We start from the raw sequence: 17636 nt of genomic DNA, 5'->3' as shown, positions 1-17636 counted from the left end.
GTAGGCTCATTCAAGTCCTTTTAAAGCTAATATTTTCTTTTTTCTTTTTCTTCCTAGGGTCCCCCTGGTCCAAAAGGTGATAAGGTAAGAAAATGCATTAATGAACTTACTGGAAACCTATATCGTGTGTTTAGACCTTTGTATTATGTATCATGTATGGATTGTAACTTTATTCTTATTTTGCTCCTCTACAGGGAGAACAAGGTGATCAAGGGCCTCGGGTAAGTTAAGCACTTGTTGTCCTGGGTGGGAAATTATTTTCCAACTCAAAGCATCCTAACTATCCTTCCCCTTTGTGTACTGCATGATTTAGTAACAGCTGTAAATATTGACAAACCACCCGTAAGCAAGAAATATCTTACTAATGAGTATGTGTATTTTGTGCATCATCATAGCTCAATTATAAACAGAAAATTCAACAACTAATGAACCTACTGAAGCCATCCAACAACTACCTATCCAGTGACTGTTGGGGTCTCTAGACGTGCACACGTTGTTTTGCAACCTAAAGGCCATGTGGTACTCTCTTGAATTTGGCATTTCCCTCTGATGAAACTTCTCGTGCTATTGCATAAATATGTTCTAGCATAGATAAAATTTTTATTGTATTTTACATATTTATTCTTCCTTGTAAGTTTGAATAACACTTGTTTGGATTTTTTTGTTTTCCCAGATTTGTTAAGGCAGATAAAAGGTGTAACATAATTTAGTACGGTGGGCAGAGAGCTGTTTGTTCTCTGCTCCGATGTGGCCCCTTCGACCATCATAACCAATGTCAAATACTTTGTTGTTGCCTTGGTAGTGCCAAGTGCTTGGGTTCACATCTGGGCCTCATTACTCAAATGTTCAGACATACTGTTCCAATGATGTAGTGGCTCTGTTCAGACATACCTCTCAATTTTCTCATGTCACTACGCACAAAAGCGAGTATTTGGTTGAAGAGAGAATTTTTTTTTACGGCGGAAACATACATTTAAAATATCTAGGTTGAAAGTAGAAACTAAGGAGGTCTCTCTGTAAAATATACTGTATTTACTTAATTATTGAATTTATGAATACTACAGAATTTTTTTTCAAAATACATAGTTGATGCAGATGGAAAAGGTTTGTGCCTTCGTTTTACTTCATGTTCCTTAAAGCTGGGTAAAGGTGGTTGGGTTTGCTTTCCTTCCTATTCTTCAGCTAACTTAGTGTTGAAACAGTGATGTCTCCCAGCAGGCAGGTTTCTCCAGACAAAGTTATCCTAGTTGATGACTGCCTCCAAGCTAAAAGAACATCCGTGGTTCAGGAGATGGAATATCATGATATCTAACTGTCATGGGTGGGAATGAAATGGAACCCATATCCTTAAGTGAGAAAATGAGAGCCCCTTGATCTGTGGGTGGTGATATTTCACACGGCTGGTCTCCCTGTGTTGAGTATCATGTCTTTCTACACCCAGTATCACAGTCCCCCAACTTGGGCTCTCCAGGTAAAAGGGAAAGTCCCCATTCTGTGAAGTGTTCCTTTGGCAGAGGAAGTGCAGGGGCGGTTCACAGCCTAGCTGTCATCAGTCAGTGCTCCGTCTTCTTTCCCAGAAAGGTGTGTTGGCTTTCATCGTTACTAAAAGTGATGATTGACTAGAAAGCTAGGCCAGATTTCCAAGGTGAAACCCGACACCATCTGAAATGCACGTGGTTTCACATTGCATTACAAACTAAGTCTTGGACCAGAAGCCCAGAAAGTTTGGCCAAAGTTCACGAACTGCTTTGACAAACCCAGACAGCCTATCATACAGATTTCCGCCAGTTTTCACACTGGCTGGGGCCAAGTTTCACACAGTTCAGGGGCCATTCGGTGTTTGGGGTGGAAAGTGGCAAGAGTTGGTCTTGTTTTCTTGAAGCGTGCTAAGTGTCCTGGAAGGCCCGTGCAGAGACAATGGGAACCTGGGCTTGAGTCATCCCCTCTTAGGAGCTCTACCTGAAGCTCACACGGGGCATTTCTAGAGTTCTAGAATTGTGTGAGCATTCCTTCGTAGTCATATGATTAGCTTACAAATCAGAAAATATATCATTTGAAAAGGAGCAAAGGAATAGCCCATACTTTCAGAGAAAAGAAAATCAAAACTGGAAAAGTCTTCAATTATAATGAAAACTTCCTGCCATGTCTTACGCATAGGCATAGTAATTTAGCTAATGTTCATTGAGAATCTCTTACTTACTTACTCTCTCACTTTCTTAAACACTATTATTTTGTTTTGTCTAAAATAATATAGACATCCATTTTGCTTTATCACAGATTTAGACTTCTATATTTGTTCATTTGTTTCAAATGATTTATTTCTTCGCATAATTTCCTCTCTACACTCTACTGTGATTTGTATTCTTTATTTGGTGGCTTTACATTATTTATAGCATCAACAGTATTTTTTCCTAAAAATGAAATCCCCCCTCTCCGTTTTTCCAAATATCAAAGCACCATAGTAAGACACAATATGTGAATAAAAGCAGGAGGGGAAAAAAGTATAGAAACTCTAGAATCAAAGCTGGTTTGAAGTCGTGAACATATGTCAAGGCACATACACCAAGCATTGCTGTGTTCAAAGCACTCTGTCTGCTTAATGGGATGGAGACCGTGGATGGGTCCCTCCGCCCTCCCTCCCCGTATCCCTCTGCCCAGGTACTGTTATCTCACATCATCTTCCAATTCATCTTGCTTTCACTCTTGACCCTGAACAACTTCCTGCCAAGTGGCCAGAGAGACCATTTTCCTTTGTAAGTTAGGTAATGTTATTCCTGGCATAAGGCCCTTGAGCGGAGCACTCACGGCTGTGTTGGCTTCCTTGGACCTCAAGGGTGTCCTTTGCCACCTCTTCTCACTCTGTCCTTCTCTGCCCACCACCTTCTAGCCACCGTTTGCTGTGTGCTCCCAGACCTCCACACCACCTTCTCCTGCAGCTCAATGGCACTGGCAGCTGCCCTGTCTTCTCTGAGCTTCTTGTCCTTGGCTCTCATCATTAACCGAAGTCTCTTCAGATATCACAGTCAGAGGAAAACTTCCTTACTGCCCATTCAGAGCTTGAGGTGATGCTGGGATTTTTAATTTATTTCCTTGCTTGGTGGCTGTAAAGATTGCCCTTTCCCCCATAGAACATAAGCAGGAGGACTTGATCTGTCATAGACTAGTGAGAACTGTTCTGTCACTGCCACCTCCAATAAGCGCATGCTCTCGTAGTCCCACTAATAACACTGTGGTTGTATATTATACTCCCTAAATGTTTACTCAAAGAGAAGCTGGGGGAGTGAAAATCCTTCCATTTTCAAGTGTCGCTGGGCAGTCTCGGCTACACAGCAAATTCAAGACCTACCTAGAATACAGCAGAAACTGCCTCAAACAATCACTTGATACTTGGGTTGAGGTAATTTGAACTCTGGATGGCTAAGTGGCCTCTCTCTTCAAAACCACATGTAAAGCAAAATATTACACCTTCCAGGGAGTGAAGGTACTATGAAAATTATACACTTGGAAGATAAAAAGATTCATTTAAAGAAAAGTGACATTTCTTTGCTAAGAGCATGTTAAAGATTGAAAAATATCAAACTGATGTTTGTTTGTTTGTTTGTTTGTTTCTCGAGACTGTTTCTCTGTGTAGTCTTGTAGACCAGGCTGGCCTGGAACTCATAGAGATCCACCTGCCTCTGCCTCCCGAGTGCTGGGATTAAAGGCGTGTGCCACCATCACCCAGATCAAAGGGATTTTTTTATTAAAGCTACATGATGGGACATACTGAATGTATAGCATTCTTGGCAATAAGAAGTCACTGAAGATTTCCGAGTTCTTCATTGATGTGTGACATCACTAGACTGTTGGGGATAAGTACCAAAGGCCCTTCATAAAAGTCTGCTGGGTTGTAGTGCTCTCCACAGACTGAAACTGAAAGAAAATGAGAATTGTGAGAACAAACACAAAGGAAAATTCTGTCAGTCACCCAATGCAAGGCCATAAGAATCTGGGCTGTATAGATGATGTCTGTTCTTGATGAAAAGGTCAGCAGAAGTTATAAAGATACTCTGCTTGGAGCATCAGTTGTATCTGGAGGGAAAGGGCCACGTGGACCACAAAGGTGTAAGAAGTTCAACAGCGAGGTGCTGTGCTGGAAAACTGAGGAGGAGACCCAAAAGGATGCACTAAACCCAGGCACACAGCTCCTCCTTTCACATGGGATCAGAGCATGTCACTTATTTTTCTCATATAAATATGGAAAGCAGCTGATGGCGTTGTTTACATAACTCCATGATGTATTTCGAGCCAAGTCCCAAGCTTACAATTTTAGGTATAATATAACAGGCACTGGTGCCAGCTGATTCTATTTGATAAGCACGGAGCTCACAAGTTTCTCCTTAACAACCAGGAGATAACTAACAGATGCTTCCAGTCTTCAGTTTGTACACATTATTGTCTTGCAGTTAGGGCTCTAGGCTACTGGACCAGGTTGAAACTTTGTCTTGCTGTCAGTCATCAAGCACTGGCTTACTCATTCTCATTCACCCTCACAGCTTTGTAGCACACAATGGGGTGGCAGTGGCTTTGCTGTCCAGGGTAACCCGTCATAAGGAGGCTGGGGGTGTGGAATGGCACAGAAGTTGAACCAGGACTAGTACAACAGTGGCACACACAATAATGATGGCTGTTGATTGCTTCATCCTAACACTGCTGAGCATATTTCTAGGTAGGATGTTTATTTTCAACTCATTGGATTTAAAATTGCTCCTGAGACACAGCAGTAGGTATCTATGAGAGTGTCCCCATAAAAGGAACACTCACCTTAAATGTGGATGTCACTGTCCCATGGTCTGGGAGCCCAAACTAAATAGTGGCAGGTATAAAGAGGAGGCCATATAAACACTGATAGTCACTCTCTATGCTTCCTGATGGTGGACACAATATGGCCTCCCTGCCTTCCCAGTCCAGATGAGCTGGATCCCCTCAAGTGAGAGTTCTTTCTATTTTAAGTTGTTTCTTGTTCGGGTGTCTGGCTACCGAAATACAAAAAGTAACTCATATACTGGGTATGCTGTACCCATCATCTCTACACGTTAGCCAGTTCAGTGAAATAAGTAGAGAAGAAAACCAGGAGTGGATGATGTAGTTAAACCACTGCCCGTTCAGGCAAGGGCCAAGTTGGAGAGATCAAATCCTCACTGAATCAATCCCTCTTGCTCTGATTGTGACATGGATTAATAAACTAATGTATGAAAAATTTGTTATAAGTCCTTGTCATGGCTATTATTCCATATGCCATGTGAGGCATCTGGGGTGATGCAACATGGCCATGTTGATGTCATCTAAGTGGTGCTAGTGAGAGTCAAAGAGGTCCTTACCTCTAGTCTGGGCTGCGCTGAGTGGACAGACGCCTTCTTCACCAACACATAGGTGTCGTAAAATCGAATATCAATCCTATGACTGTATACTTGTATCATTCCCACTCTATAGACAGAAAAACCAAGGCTTAGAAAACAAATATTTTCTTGGAGGCAACAGTCAGTGGCAGGACCAGGATGTGAACACAGGTACTTACAGGTTACAATTTTTATGTATCCTCTGGCCTTTGCTGAGAAGCAGTTCTCTGATTTTATCAACATTACTAGATGGCCATTGGTTGGTTGCTGGTTTTTCTGATCAGTAGGATTAAAAGGGTAACTGAAATGTCCAGTTCTTTGACGCAAATCTACCAAAAGACAATGCTTGCTCCTGAAGTCAACTGGGCGTACTTGCTCTTTCCACCACGTCAATCCACACCCCCTTGCCATGAGAATCCTTCAATATGTGAGGTCCCACATGTCTGTGAGTAAGATGCGAAAGCTAGAACACAAAACAAGTAAATAATTGCTTTCTTTTTGCAATCATAATGAACACAATATGTTCCCTGTCAGCCCCCACCAAGAAAATAAGTGAATGGAAATGTGTCACAGTAATACAGAGTTTTGAAACCCTTTATGTCATGTGCACATGACCCTCTCTGAACTCAGGACAGAGAAGCAGAGCAACATAGTCCATCTTCCACAGAATGTGGGACTATATAACTTACACTTATCCTCCCGTTCTCTTCTCCACCCCTACCCCTGCCCTTGGCTTTGGGGATGTAAGCCAGGGCCTTACACAAGCCAGGCACGTGCTCTACCATGGGATGCACCCTGGCCCCTCAGTCACCTTCCTGCAGCCCCACTCACTCAATGCTTCCATGTGAATTGTACATACCAGCTCACTTTGTACCAAGAGAATGCGTCTCCTTCAGAATAAATAGATGAGAGGAGACTGCTTTGTCCTTTTCCCCAAGCCATTTATGTTCTATGAACTGATTCTGCTCTTATTCCATGTGCCCTTCATACCAAACATGCAATGGCATTTCCTGACTGGTAAGGGAATTCCATTGTTACATAGAGAAGGCTCAAGATTCTCCTAGGCTTCATGGCATCCTTATCTGTACCCACCGCTGCTGTCAGGATCTCTCCTCATCAGCAAAGTGCACTTTCTCCCCCCTCTATTCCTAAGGACAAGGGCTCTCATTATAATTATAATACCCAAGGCATTTACATTAATCATGTGTATTTCTGTCTCTTTATCAGTGACTTATATAAATATAACCTTTAAAATAGACAAAGCTGTTTCAATATTTGAGTCTTTTAAATTAAGGGACCATGTTCGCCTGCAAAAGTAACAGGTTTATTAATCAAAGTTAGGCAATAAAATTAACAAATAGCATACAGTTATCTTTTGACTATATATTAATCTAGTCAGCTGGCTACCATTAGCCTGCCAAGTATCACAGAGCCCGATAAATGAGAGATTTAGTGGTTATTGGCCTCAACATGATCAGCCAACAGCTGCTTTTAAATGAGTCTTAAGCTTTCAAAATTTCAATAAGCCACCCAGGAGCTCAGCTTAAGTATTTTCATAAAATTCATCTCTTGTCTTGGTATATCCAGAGTAAATTTTCATCACAGCTGGGCCTAGGCAAGACTGATAGCATCTTTAAAAAAATCTTCAGAAAGACAGATTAAACTCTGGAAAAGGAAAGCATTTAGAAGTTTATTTTATTATCTTAACCTTTATTGACTTGAGTGATTAAACAGACTCTTTGGCTCTGCTAAAACAGTTAGGCTTGGATATTAATTTGATTTCTTATTTATTTAACCCTTGCCTATTTCTATGGCTGTAGCAAATACACTACTTATTTGGTCCCACATGTGTCACCCATGCAAGGAAATGAGTATAATATAATGGAAAGAAATAAATTGGGAGAAAATTATTTTAATGTTCTCCAGATTTAGCAGACGTTGGCATGGAAACCACAAGTTCATTATCATTTGTAAATTTTTAAATATATTTTCTAATTAGAGATATCTTAAGTTTTGTGCCCTATATCAGACCTCTTAGAGTGGTATAATGAATTAAGCTTGAGAATGTTTGTCATTTTGTCCTAATATAGACACATTTAAAAATAATTATTTTTGCCAGCAGGAGGGTTCATTGTATAGACAGGATAACCCTTGGAATTAGGTATTGTAAATTACATCTCAGGTTATTGGATGAATTACTAGAATCATCAAATATGAAAAACAGTAGATATTAAAGACTTAAGTAATTTTTATCTATTCTATATCGCTTTAAATTCTGTACCTTGGAGTCTTAGGAAGTGACTCATCGGCTTAGAATATGTGCAAGCTCAAGGACACGACTTTGAACTCCCAGACCCATACACAAGCAAGCATGACTATGTGGGCATGTGACCCCATTACCAGGGGGTGGAGACAGGCAGGTCCAGGGATCTCTTTGGCCCCCAAGACTAGCTGAAAGCACAAGCTGCAGGCTCAGTGAGAGACTGTCATAAAAGGTGGGTCATGATAGAGGAAGATCTTCAACACCATCCTCTAGCCACCGCATGTACACCCGTGGGCACCCCTCCCACAGCTGTGCCTACACACACAAGTGTGCACTCACACACACATGAAGTCCCAGCCCTTCCTAATGTAATAAATCCATGTATTTCTAGCCCTACAAAATATATGAAGTTGTTAATCCTGACAAGCAATTTTTGCTTAAAATGTTTTGAAGGCAAAGAATAACACATCACAGAATCCCCAGGTGAACAGACAGCAGTGGGCTGCGAGGCTTCCTGGGGAAGCTCTGCTAATGGCCCAGGGACAGAAAAGGAGATCAAAGACCGCTTCTGGCATGTCCTCTGGCAGAGGCTTCCGGGGCTGCTGCTGGGCAGTCTAAGTGGCCTCTGGACTTCCTTTGTGCCTTCCTGTCACTTCCTTGGATGGGGTCGTTGTCCAAATGGTCCTGTCACTGCTCCCATCATCCCTGGGGTCTCCCTCTTAGCTCTGCTTGTGTCAAACCTTGGGTGATTTCAGATTAACACTCAACTACCTCACCTCCTTGTGACAGACGATGGTGAAAGATTTAGACGACAGAGCCTATGTGTGGATAGTTAATATCATCCCATTAAGGCTTCGTTTTCTAGAGTTCTTACAAATGCTGCTTCATGTGACATACAGGTTAAATAATTTAAGGACTTCCTCAGTGAAGGATATTTAATGATCCCACCTTAACCACAGAACTCTCTGGAAGATTTTATTAAGCAGGTTAATTTCCACTTGAACTCACATGTAAGATTCCTAGCTTTGCTAACTCATACAAATTGGAGTTAATGTCTACATTAATATAGACACTTATATTAGTGCCTACAACCAAAAAATGTAATAAAAGGCGTGAGGTAAAATACATTTGGAGTTTGTGGCATTTAATACTAGAAAGAGAAAGTAACTGTTAGTAAATATATTAAATTTGGGTCAGAAATGGACAGAATATGAAATGCAAACTATAAGCGGTAATATATGCAAATAATGACCATATTACAGATAGAAAATGCAAGCAATTTATTCTACTATGACTGCTACCAATCTTTCATCATCTAACCCCAGTACAGAATTACATTGCAATTGGAAATACTGGAAGTGAAGCAACCGAATAGAGAAGAAAGTATGTAACAGAAACTCCCAATTTCTGTTTGCACAAGTGGCTCAGAGGGTGGGTCGCGTTCTGGATTCTTCCTTTCAGGATAGGTCAAATGATGGCTCTCTGCACCAGCAGATGCTGTTTGGGGAGGGTCTGGCTGAGATGGGCCTCTGGAAAGTCATTTAGTGCCAGACAGCCGCATCCTTTCATGCACATACCTGCACTAATGTGTCCAGCAGCCCTTGTAGCAGACACAGTCTGTAAATCACAACTGGCGAACAAGACTGGCTTTGTAGGGAAGGATGTCAGTTGCATGATCCTACTTCAAGTGCAGTTGTGTGGGGGCTAGAGCAAGTGAGGAAAGAAGGTTCTCCGTGTCTCAGAAGGGAGCTCAGCTCTGCTGCCTGAATGCTGCTATTGGGGAAACCCTCACCCCACTTGGGTTCATTGTGTTTTCTTTTGTTTTGTTAGCACAAATGATATTAATCAAATAATACAAATAGAAAATGTCGTTGTTACAATTATAATACTGTTGTTTCCACCACACCCATGTATCGAGAAAGCTCTGGGTGTTTTTCTCATTCCTTATGGACTTGTGGACATTGCATGAATCTGTTGATAAAAGTCAGGCATGAAAAGGTGCACTCAAAACCCTCCAAATAGAAGCAGTAGGTGGTAGCATTGATCTGTAGCCCACATACGAATGAGGCTGAGGTGAGAAGATTGAGTTTGAGGCCAGCCTGGGTCAAAGAGCAAGAGCCTGTCTCGGAAACAAAGGCAACAAACTTTAATTCTAGCATCCAAAGTGTCAGAAGCCCAATGAAATAGATCATTTTTAGCAGAGTGATTCAACTTCAAGCCTGCAGGACTTATTCTAAGAATGTAACTAGGGGAATTATAGAGGAAGCAAGAAGAGGGCGAATTGCCATCCATGGTGATGGTGCTGTTCTAGCCGGAAGCCACGTGGTGTGGAGCAGCAGAAAGAAAATAACCTGAAATGCAAGGGTGGTGACTCTGCCCTCTTCCCCACTTCAAAAGAGTCAGCCCGACTGATCAATCTCTGTCCATCGGCTGTGGAGGAAAGGGGGCCAAGGGAAACATCATCCAGTTTTTAATTAAGAGTGAATGCATTCAGTTGTGCCTAACACGCCTTTATTCTTTGGACATCTGGCCAGGCTTATTATTTTTAGAAGCTGGCTTAATCTGTTTGTCTATGTTCTTTTAATTATGACCCAGCCTTGAACTACCTCACCAGAACCTTGACCTCACCACCCTTGAAAGGGGGCCATCAGTGTGTGAGATTTCCGGGATTGTCCAGGGGAATTTCCTGCCCTGGTGGTGAAGTAGGAAGTAAGGAATGAAGGACATGACTGTGGGAGCTGGGGCTAACCAGAGTAGCCAGGGAACCTTCTGGACACCTGCCTTCGTTCTAAGTGAGAAGCCATGCCGGCTGTGTTCCTCTGTCTTTTGAAAGTTAAACAAGCTGTTTCTCATATTAGGAGTAATGAAACACTCACCCTTTTCACGAGCCAGTATAGACTTAAGCAGTGTACCATTTATCAGTGTGTGTGTGCTAACAGAAATGGTCATATATATATATATATATACATATATATATATATATTCATATATATATGTGAAATTCTTTGCTTCTAATCACACTTGTCTGTGATGTCTTTGTGAAACAGTTGTCTACAACTGTTAGTCACCTACATACACTCTAAGCCCATACATATATGAAGCTAGTCTTATTTATGCTCTAATTCCTATAAAGAAAAGCAAATGGCTAAAGCCTCTTATTATTTATTTTCAGTTACTTGATATCTCACCCTTAACTACTTTTAAAATTAGCTTCTTTCTACTCAATGTGGCATTTGAGGGCTAAAGAGAATATAATTAAACTGTAACAATTCAGCGCAGCTTTTCTTACACATCTTTAAGGGAAAGCCGTTTGCAGTTTTCCTTTGCATGGTGAACATTCCCAACCATCACGTCAAAGGGTGGCTCTGACCTTCCAGTGGAGTTCCTTGACATCCATTATAGTCTTTGGGAAGCCGATCTTTCTCTTGGTTTGAATGTTAGAGAAAAGTTGGAGACATGATTCAGGCAAAGTCAGTTCTCTTCCATACCTTATTTCTAAATGGTTGTGGAAATCAGAAAAATCTGATATGCCAGCATAAAAATATCCCTGAAGGAGCAAAATCTTTCCATTTTAGAAGAGGCTCTGGCAGTTAGGATACGTTGCAATAGCACTGGGTAACTGTTCGTACGTGAGTCTCTCCAGTCCTCGTGTTATCTTGACTCTACTCTTCTTTTAGAAGGGAAACACTGGGATAGTTGTAAGCTGTTAGTATAGGCATTTATTGTTTTGTCCTCTTTAGTGTGGCTGGTATTCATCTTACGGCAGAGAGGCCCTTGCACATTTCTTGGCTGTGTCTTTACTGCTTAAAAAATTATAACCCATTTTGACAATCCCTATAATTTTGGTGATGAAAACAGTATAAGAACATTAACTTTTTAATGCTTATTTATCTTGTTGTGACAGTCCACGTGTGAAGGGCAGAGAACAACTTGCAGAAATTGGTTTTCTTCTTCCTTTTTGGGGCTCCAACTTGGACCATCAGCCTTGTCAGTAGTAGGCACCCTTATCTATTGAGTCATCTCACTGGTCCTATTTTACTTTTTATCAGTCATTCTTTCTCTGCCAAGTAGATAGTGGTTGTTTATATTGGAAGGCTCAACCTACTCTCCATGCCTGTTTTATTTCTATATGTGGATAAACACACAATCTCCATACTGACAAAGTGAAATGACTGAAGGACTGTCAACTCTACAAAAGCATAGAGAGCCACATTATGGGGACATTCCTTTTTCATTTTTTTCCAGCTCAGTGGAAACTTACTTTCTGTTCTTGTGAGCTTGCTTGGTAGCCATTTGTGATTACCCAGCACTACTGTAGAAGAAAATTAATTTGAAGGAGTCACAGGAAGAATGGCTATCTGGAGATCTGCTAAATACTCTGGATTTGTTCAGAAAGTTCATGTCGCGATTTACAACTCCACTCTCAATGTTACACGTTCGGGCAGGAAAGTCAAACAAAACAGAAATGGAAACAGCTTGTCATGTCTCCAGTGCCATGGTGACTGCTAATGCTGTAACTCTACACTGGCCCAAGGTATTACTTCCATTTGAGAGCCATGCAGCTCCAATAAAATGTGTCAGGGAAGAAGGCAAAGTTGAAGTCACACTATCTACCCAGAATTTTATACGGTAACTGTTACAGCAACTCAAGATGTTTAGACTGTGTCAAATAAAATGTCACGTGCCCACTGGGTTGTACTTTGAGAAACTGTCACAATGTACATGGTGTTTCTGTTCAGCGTGGAGAGGAAGAAAGGAATTAAATGTCTTTATTCTTCCTTGTTACTGGAATATTTGCCAGTTTTTATGCAGTCCCCCCCCTTTCTCTTTTGAGGCAGTTAGTCTTGGGGAGAAGATTAGAAGCTACAGACTGGGGGCCTGTGGGGACGAGATTCTGATAGTAGATACATTTTATTTGGATAACTCAAACTAATGGCTAACATTTCAATTCTTCTTAGGAAACAGAAAGGTCTAGTACCAGTTGGTCCATGTATTTTCATATTTTCAATTGCAGAAGCTGAACAGAGTCCATCTGTATCACATGGGGTGGGCCCTCTGCCTTATAGACACCTGTTTTTAAAAGTGCATGGGTCTACTGGCAGTGGAGTTTGAAACAGTAGACATTACAATGACAACAGTGCATCCCAATATTCTGACTTTTAAGTCACAAAGTAACTGATGCTAAGTCACATTACCTTTAAAACAGTTTAAAATTTAAGTTACAAAACAGCAGAACTTAAAAACAATCTCAGGCCATGTACAGAATAGACTGGCAGTTAAATAACAAGAAAATAACATTAACATTTTAGTCCTTAGAATGTTTAAAATCAGAATAATCATAGTCATTGAACATGCAAGAGTTGGGGAAAATGGTTCTGAATTTCAATTTCTATGAGGATTTATTTTAACAATATGTTAGTTTATTGCTTGGGATGATCCCATTTAAATATCTCTGTTGGTCACAGCTGATGTTTATGGATATTTAGAATAATAATATAAAATTAGTTGCATGAACTTGTTTTATTGTAGCCAAACAATTTCTCTCGCAATGCTAGTCAGTGTAAAACGTCATGCTTTCATACATCATTCATGTTTCCTGAGTTTGTGTTGTTCTGGTTGTATAGTTGGATTAATGGAAACATCTCCCATTATAATCATTCCTAACAAAATTGCCCTTTGGGGGCACTAATCAAAAACAAGTTCATAAGTTGTTTGGAATTGTCTCTTACAGCTGTACTGACAAATATTAAAAGGAAGAGCTAATTTAGGTTGGTACTGTTTGACTGTTTTCTGGGTCCTCGTTTATATAAAAATAAATTGAAACCTTATTTTTTGAAAGCAACACATACAGAATTTGAAGGAGAGATCCACAAAGTTAAGAAAAACATGGCAAACAAATAAGAGTTGTGTGTGTGTGAAAGGTGTTTCACTTCACTATTAGATTAATATGAGAACAGCAATTCAGTCTCTCTTGAAATAAGAAGTCACTTGTCAATGCCGGGAAATGTTTTAGATAAGTCTTGATCATCCTGTTCTGAAAGAATGGTGAAGGTTTTGGTATACTCCTGTAATACCAGCCTTTGGGAGGCTGAAATAGGAGGACATGAGATCAAGGCCAGCCTGTGATACATAGCAAGACCCTGCCTCAAAAATGTAAAGTCTGTACACGCTAGTTGCCAGTGTATTTAGAGAGTAGTGTTGTGGGTGATAACATGGGTCAGAGACATTCTCTTGCTGCTCTGTCGAACTCATAATCACAGCACAAACCCGTTTCAAAGCTGATCAATTGCAAACCCCTATCAGATACCATGTTTATAGTCCCTGAGTTCTGTTTGGCCGTCTCCAGGGCCAAGAAACTGGCTGTCTTAGAAAGTAGTCAACACTGATTAGAGACAGTCCTAAATATCGTTAAGTTATTCAGTTACTCGTTGATTCATTCAACAAATCCTGCTTCTACTTGGAATTGAGGTCTGCTGTTCTCAACTGCCAAGATAGCTTGGGTTAGTTCCTTCTCCTAGGCTAAGTCATCCCCCACCAGAATGCAATGCAGCACATTTTCAGAAGCACTAGTGTTGAAGAGTAGAAGGGACCCTTAGGCACTTACGGTCTAACCTTTCTACATTATGTTTTCCAGCGTGTGGTGACCTGCCGTAGACTGAATGTACCTTCTAATGGAGGCAGCTATGTTCTGTGATCTCTCATCTTCCATCTCTTTTTCTCCTGCCCAAGCCTGTCCTCCCTCATCTATTCATCCTGGTACATTTCTGTGCCTTTGTACCATTTGGGTTGTTCTTCATAGATGTTCCAACACCAATATAACCTCCTAAAGAGAGCAGAACGTGCCCCCGCCCCTTACAAATAAATGTCCGGAAATTAAGTTCATCAATCCAGGCATGAGTAAAGTAGTGTGGCCTGAGTTGGTAGCCCAGCCCAGGATAATATGATCTTTCAAAAACACTGGGGCCTAAGAATAGAGTAGAATATGTTTATTTCCACCATGAACTAGAAATCTTAGTTCCTGCGATGCATTTACGTGGCTTATTCCCTGCACCCATGTGCTGTTCTTTGCTTTACCTCTTTATGATTGGTCCACTCCAGTCTGCTCATCTTGTTATGTTCTCCTTTGCTTCCTACCTCCAAATTCCAACAAATGCTGTACTCTTCTTTGCTCCCATTTTCTGGATATTTGAGGTAGCTGTAGCAATAGATAAACAAATGAAGACATTTGTACCCTTTTCATTGATACAGATGATGGAACAATAGGACTAAGGTCATAAAAGGTGTGATCAGTTATTAACTGTTAGCCCTGTGGGTAGTTAGCCAGTTCCAAATCCAGGTCTCACTTGTTTTTAGTTTAGGGCTCATAATCTAACAGTAAATGAATTTTTAAGAGACTCCCTGCTATAATCAGATTACATATGTACTCCATCTACTTAATAGAGCAGAGGAAATACCTTTAGTATTTTAAAATAGTACTTCTTATGTAAATTTTCACTTTAATCACCAAGTCTGGCTATGATTTAAGTCAATACAAATGTTTTCCAATCTTCCAAATACCTCAGGATCTGCCTTTTTGTTTGTTTGTTTTATTGAGATAGGATCTCACTCTATAGTCCAGGTTGGCTCAGAACTCAAGGCCAGCCTCCTGCCCCAGTCTAGCACTAGCAATACAAATGTAAACAGCCACTCCTGGATTTTTTTTCTCCTCTTCTGGTTCTCCTACTGCCCACAAAAGCAGGAGATGTTCTGGAAGGCTGGCTGAGTTGGGAGTACCACTCATTGTTCTGAGAGTCCTTCATCAAGTCTAGAATGTTGACCCCAAGAGTTTGCCTTCCAGTCCCTTCACTTTCCTTGGAGTTCAATAATCCAGTATTCATGGAAGTTTATCATGCAAAATAGCTGTATTTGTTTCTGTCCTGTAGAGAATTAGAAACTACATAGGCAAGGGATAGTTACATTTACCTCTCAGTCGACTAAGATAAAAATCAAATCCTATTTTTTATTGTTAATTTCTTTCTAGTTCTAGATGAAAATTTTCTTCTTTCTGTCCTCAGGATTTTCCCCTAAATCCTGTGAGGTCTACACCCATGACTGGTTGGACTTTGGCTTCCCTTTTCTTCTCCTGCCTTCTATCCAATCCAATGGCCATCCTAAAAGGATGAGGTGAGGGAGGTGGGCCCTTTCCCAGCATAACTTCCACCAGTGTTTCACAAATCAAGAAATGTAGGCAGCTGGACAGTTGATATTTGTGAAACTTCCCCTCTGCTGGATGTGGCATTATGAAGCTTCATCCCAGAGTTGTAAGATGATCGATTCTTCCTTTTTCCTTCATGTTCCATAATTGCTAACATCCCATGTCACTAGTGAGAAAACTCAGCAGTGCCTCATGTAAAAACAAGCTTCATTTCCAGTCATGACATGATAGACATACATCTTGTGTTTTGTTTTACCTTAGTCACATATGGGAGTCATAAAGGTTGTAGCTGATGAGGTGGTAGAACTGGTACCCTATCTGAGTATCCCAGATGCCACCTGGCTTTTCACATGTAAACTCAGTGACTTGTAGGTCCTGAAATCAGAGACCCTTTGGAGGAAAATATAACATCCATGAAAAAAACATCTGTATTTCGTAAGTTGGGCACTGCTTCTATATGTCTTAAGACATCAGAAAAAGGTTTTTATGTCCTTGATTATGTAGTCACTCAAGCAAAACACTGTCATTCACTTTGTTCTTTTTTTATTCACTGGCAAATAAAGCAAATGCATCATTCAATGTTTACCAAAAATTTATGATTTTATAGGAAGGAAAACAGTGTAGCTTCTGGCACATATGGGCACATTCCTTTGATTAAAGAAACAGCAAGTGAATTTAAATGGAGAATTGACTTTAACAAAATGCACATAAAGCTTACTACAAGTCTCATTTTCAGTAACTTCTAAGATTATCTCATGTTAGTGTTGACATTGTTGTATGGACTATTGTCATTTACATATTGGAAATCAGGAAGTATTTGAAAGGAATTTGAGAAAAATTTAGAATATTATCAGAGTAGCTATTTCAAATAAATTACATATACAAATAAATGTCACTTTTAAAATTGAATGCATGACTGGCAGCTTGGCTCAGTGTAAAGACACTTCCTGCCAAGCCTGACAATTCCCAGAACCCAAGTGGTAGAAGAGATTAGATTCCTGAAATGCGTTCTGACCTCCACACACTTGGTGTGGCATGGGCCACCCCCATCTCCTAACATACAAGAAATAAATGCAAAATATTCAAAAGTTGAGTGTATAAACATTGCAGTGTGTGATATATTAATGTGAATGAAACCTGTACTTATTTCCAATGAATAATAACATCATCTGATGCATCAAGGAAATGAAAACAAAAGTGTAGAAATTACATTATATTGTGATTTCTTATTTTCTTTCAGTTTTTTTCATACTGTATATTTTAGCCATATTCTTTCCTGTCTCCTCTCCCAACTCCTCTTGGAGGCTCCCCATCTCACTACCCATTCAACTCCAAGTTCTTTCTTTCTCTGTCAAAAAAAAAAGACAAAAGATAACGAAAATAAAAGGAAAGGAAACAAAAGCTACATACACACAAACACAGAGTTCATTTTGTGCTGGTCAACTACTCCTGAATGTGTGGCTACCCCAGAGTATGGTTGATATACCCAGTAACTCTCTTTGTCTTAGTTAGGGTTACTATTTCTGTGAGGAAACACCATGACCAAAAGCAATTTAGGGAGGAAAGGGCTTATTTCACTCACAGTTCTATGTAACAGTTCATTTTTGAAAGCAGTGAGGGCAGGAGCTCATGCAGAGCAGGAACCTGAAGGCAGGAGGTTTATGAGGAGACCATGGAGGGATGCTGCTTACTGACTTGCTCCCTATGGTTTGCTCAGCCTGATAGCTTAGAGAACCCAGGACCACCAACACAGGGATGGAACCACCTACAATGGGGATGGGGCCTCCTCACATGAATCACT

General features: G+C 40.5%; 1 protein-coding gene across 8 annotated transcripts in view; it reads left to right on the top strand.

Annotated features, from left to right (window-relative positions):
* Col25a1 (collagen type XXV alpha 1 chain) overlaps positions 1-17636 on the top strand; it is a 376783-nt gene that overhangs the window by 236094 nt on the left and 123053 nt on the right. For all 8 annotated transcript variants that reach the window (XM_040751789.1, XM_021234540.2, XM_021234538.2 and 5 more), the window contains exons 6-7: positions 58-84; positions 195-221. In XM_040751789.1, coding sequence (XP_040607723.1) covers positions 58-84; positions 195-221 — 54 coding nt within the window. The remainder of the gene's footprint in view (positions 1-57; positions 85-194; positions 222-17636) is intronic.

Source organism: Mesocricetus auratus, unplaced genomic scaffold, assembly GCF_017639785.1.
Source record: "Mesocricetus auratus isolate SY011 unplaced genomic scaffold, BCM_Maur_2.0 Super-Scaffold_100009, whole genome shotgun sequence".
Classification (NCBI taxonomy): Eukaryota; Metazoa; Chordata; class Mammalia; order Rodentia; family Cricetidae; genus Mesocricetus; species Mesocricetus auratus.
Note: the sequence above shows the minus strand (reverse complement) of the source record. Positions and strands in the feature narration are given on the sequence as shown.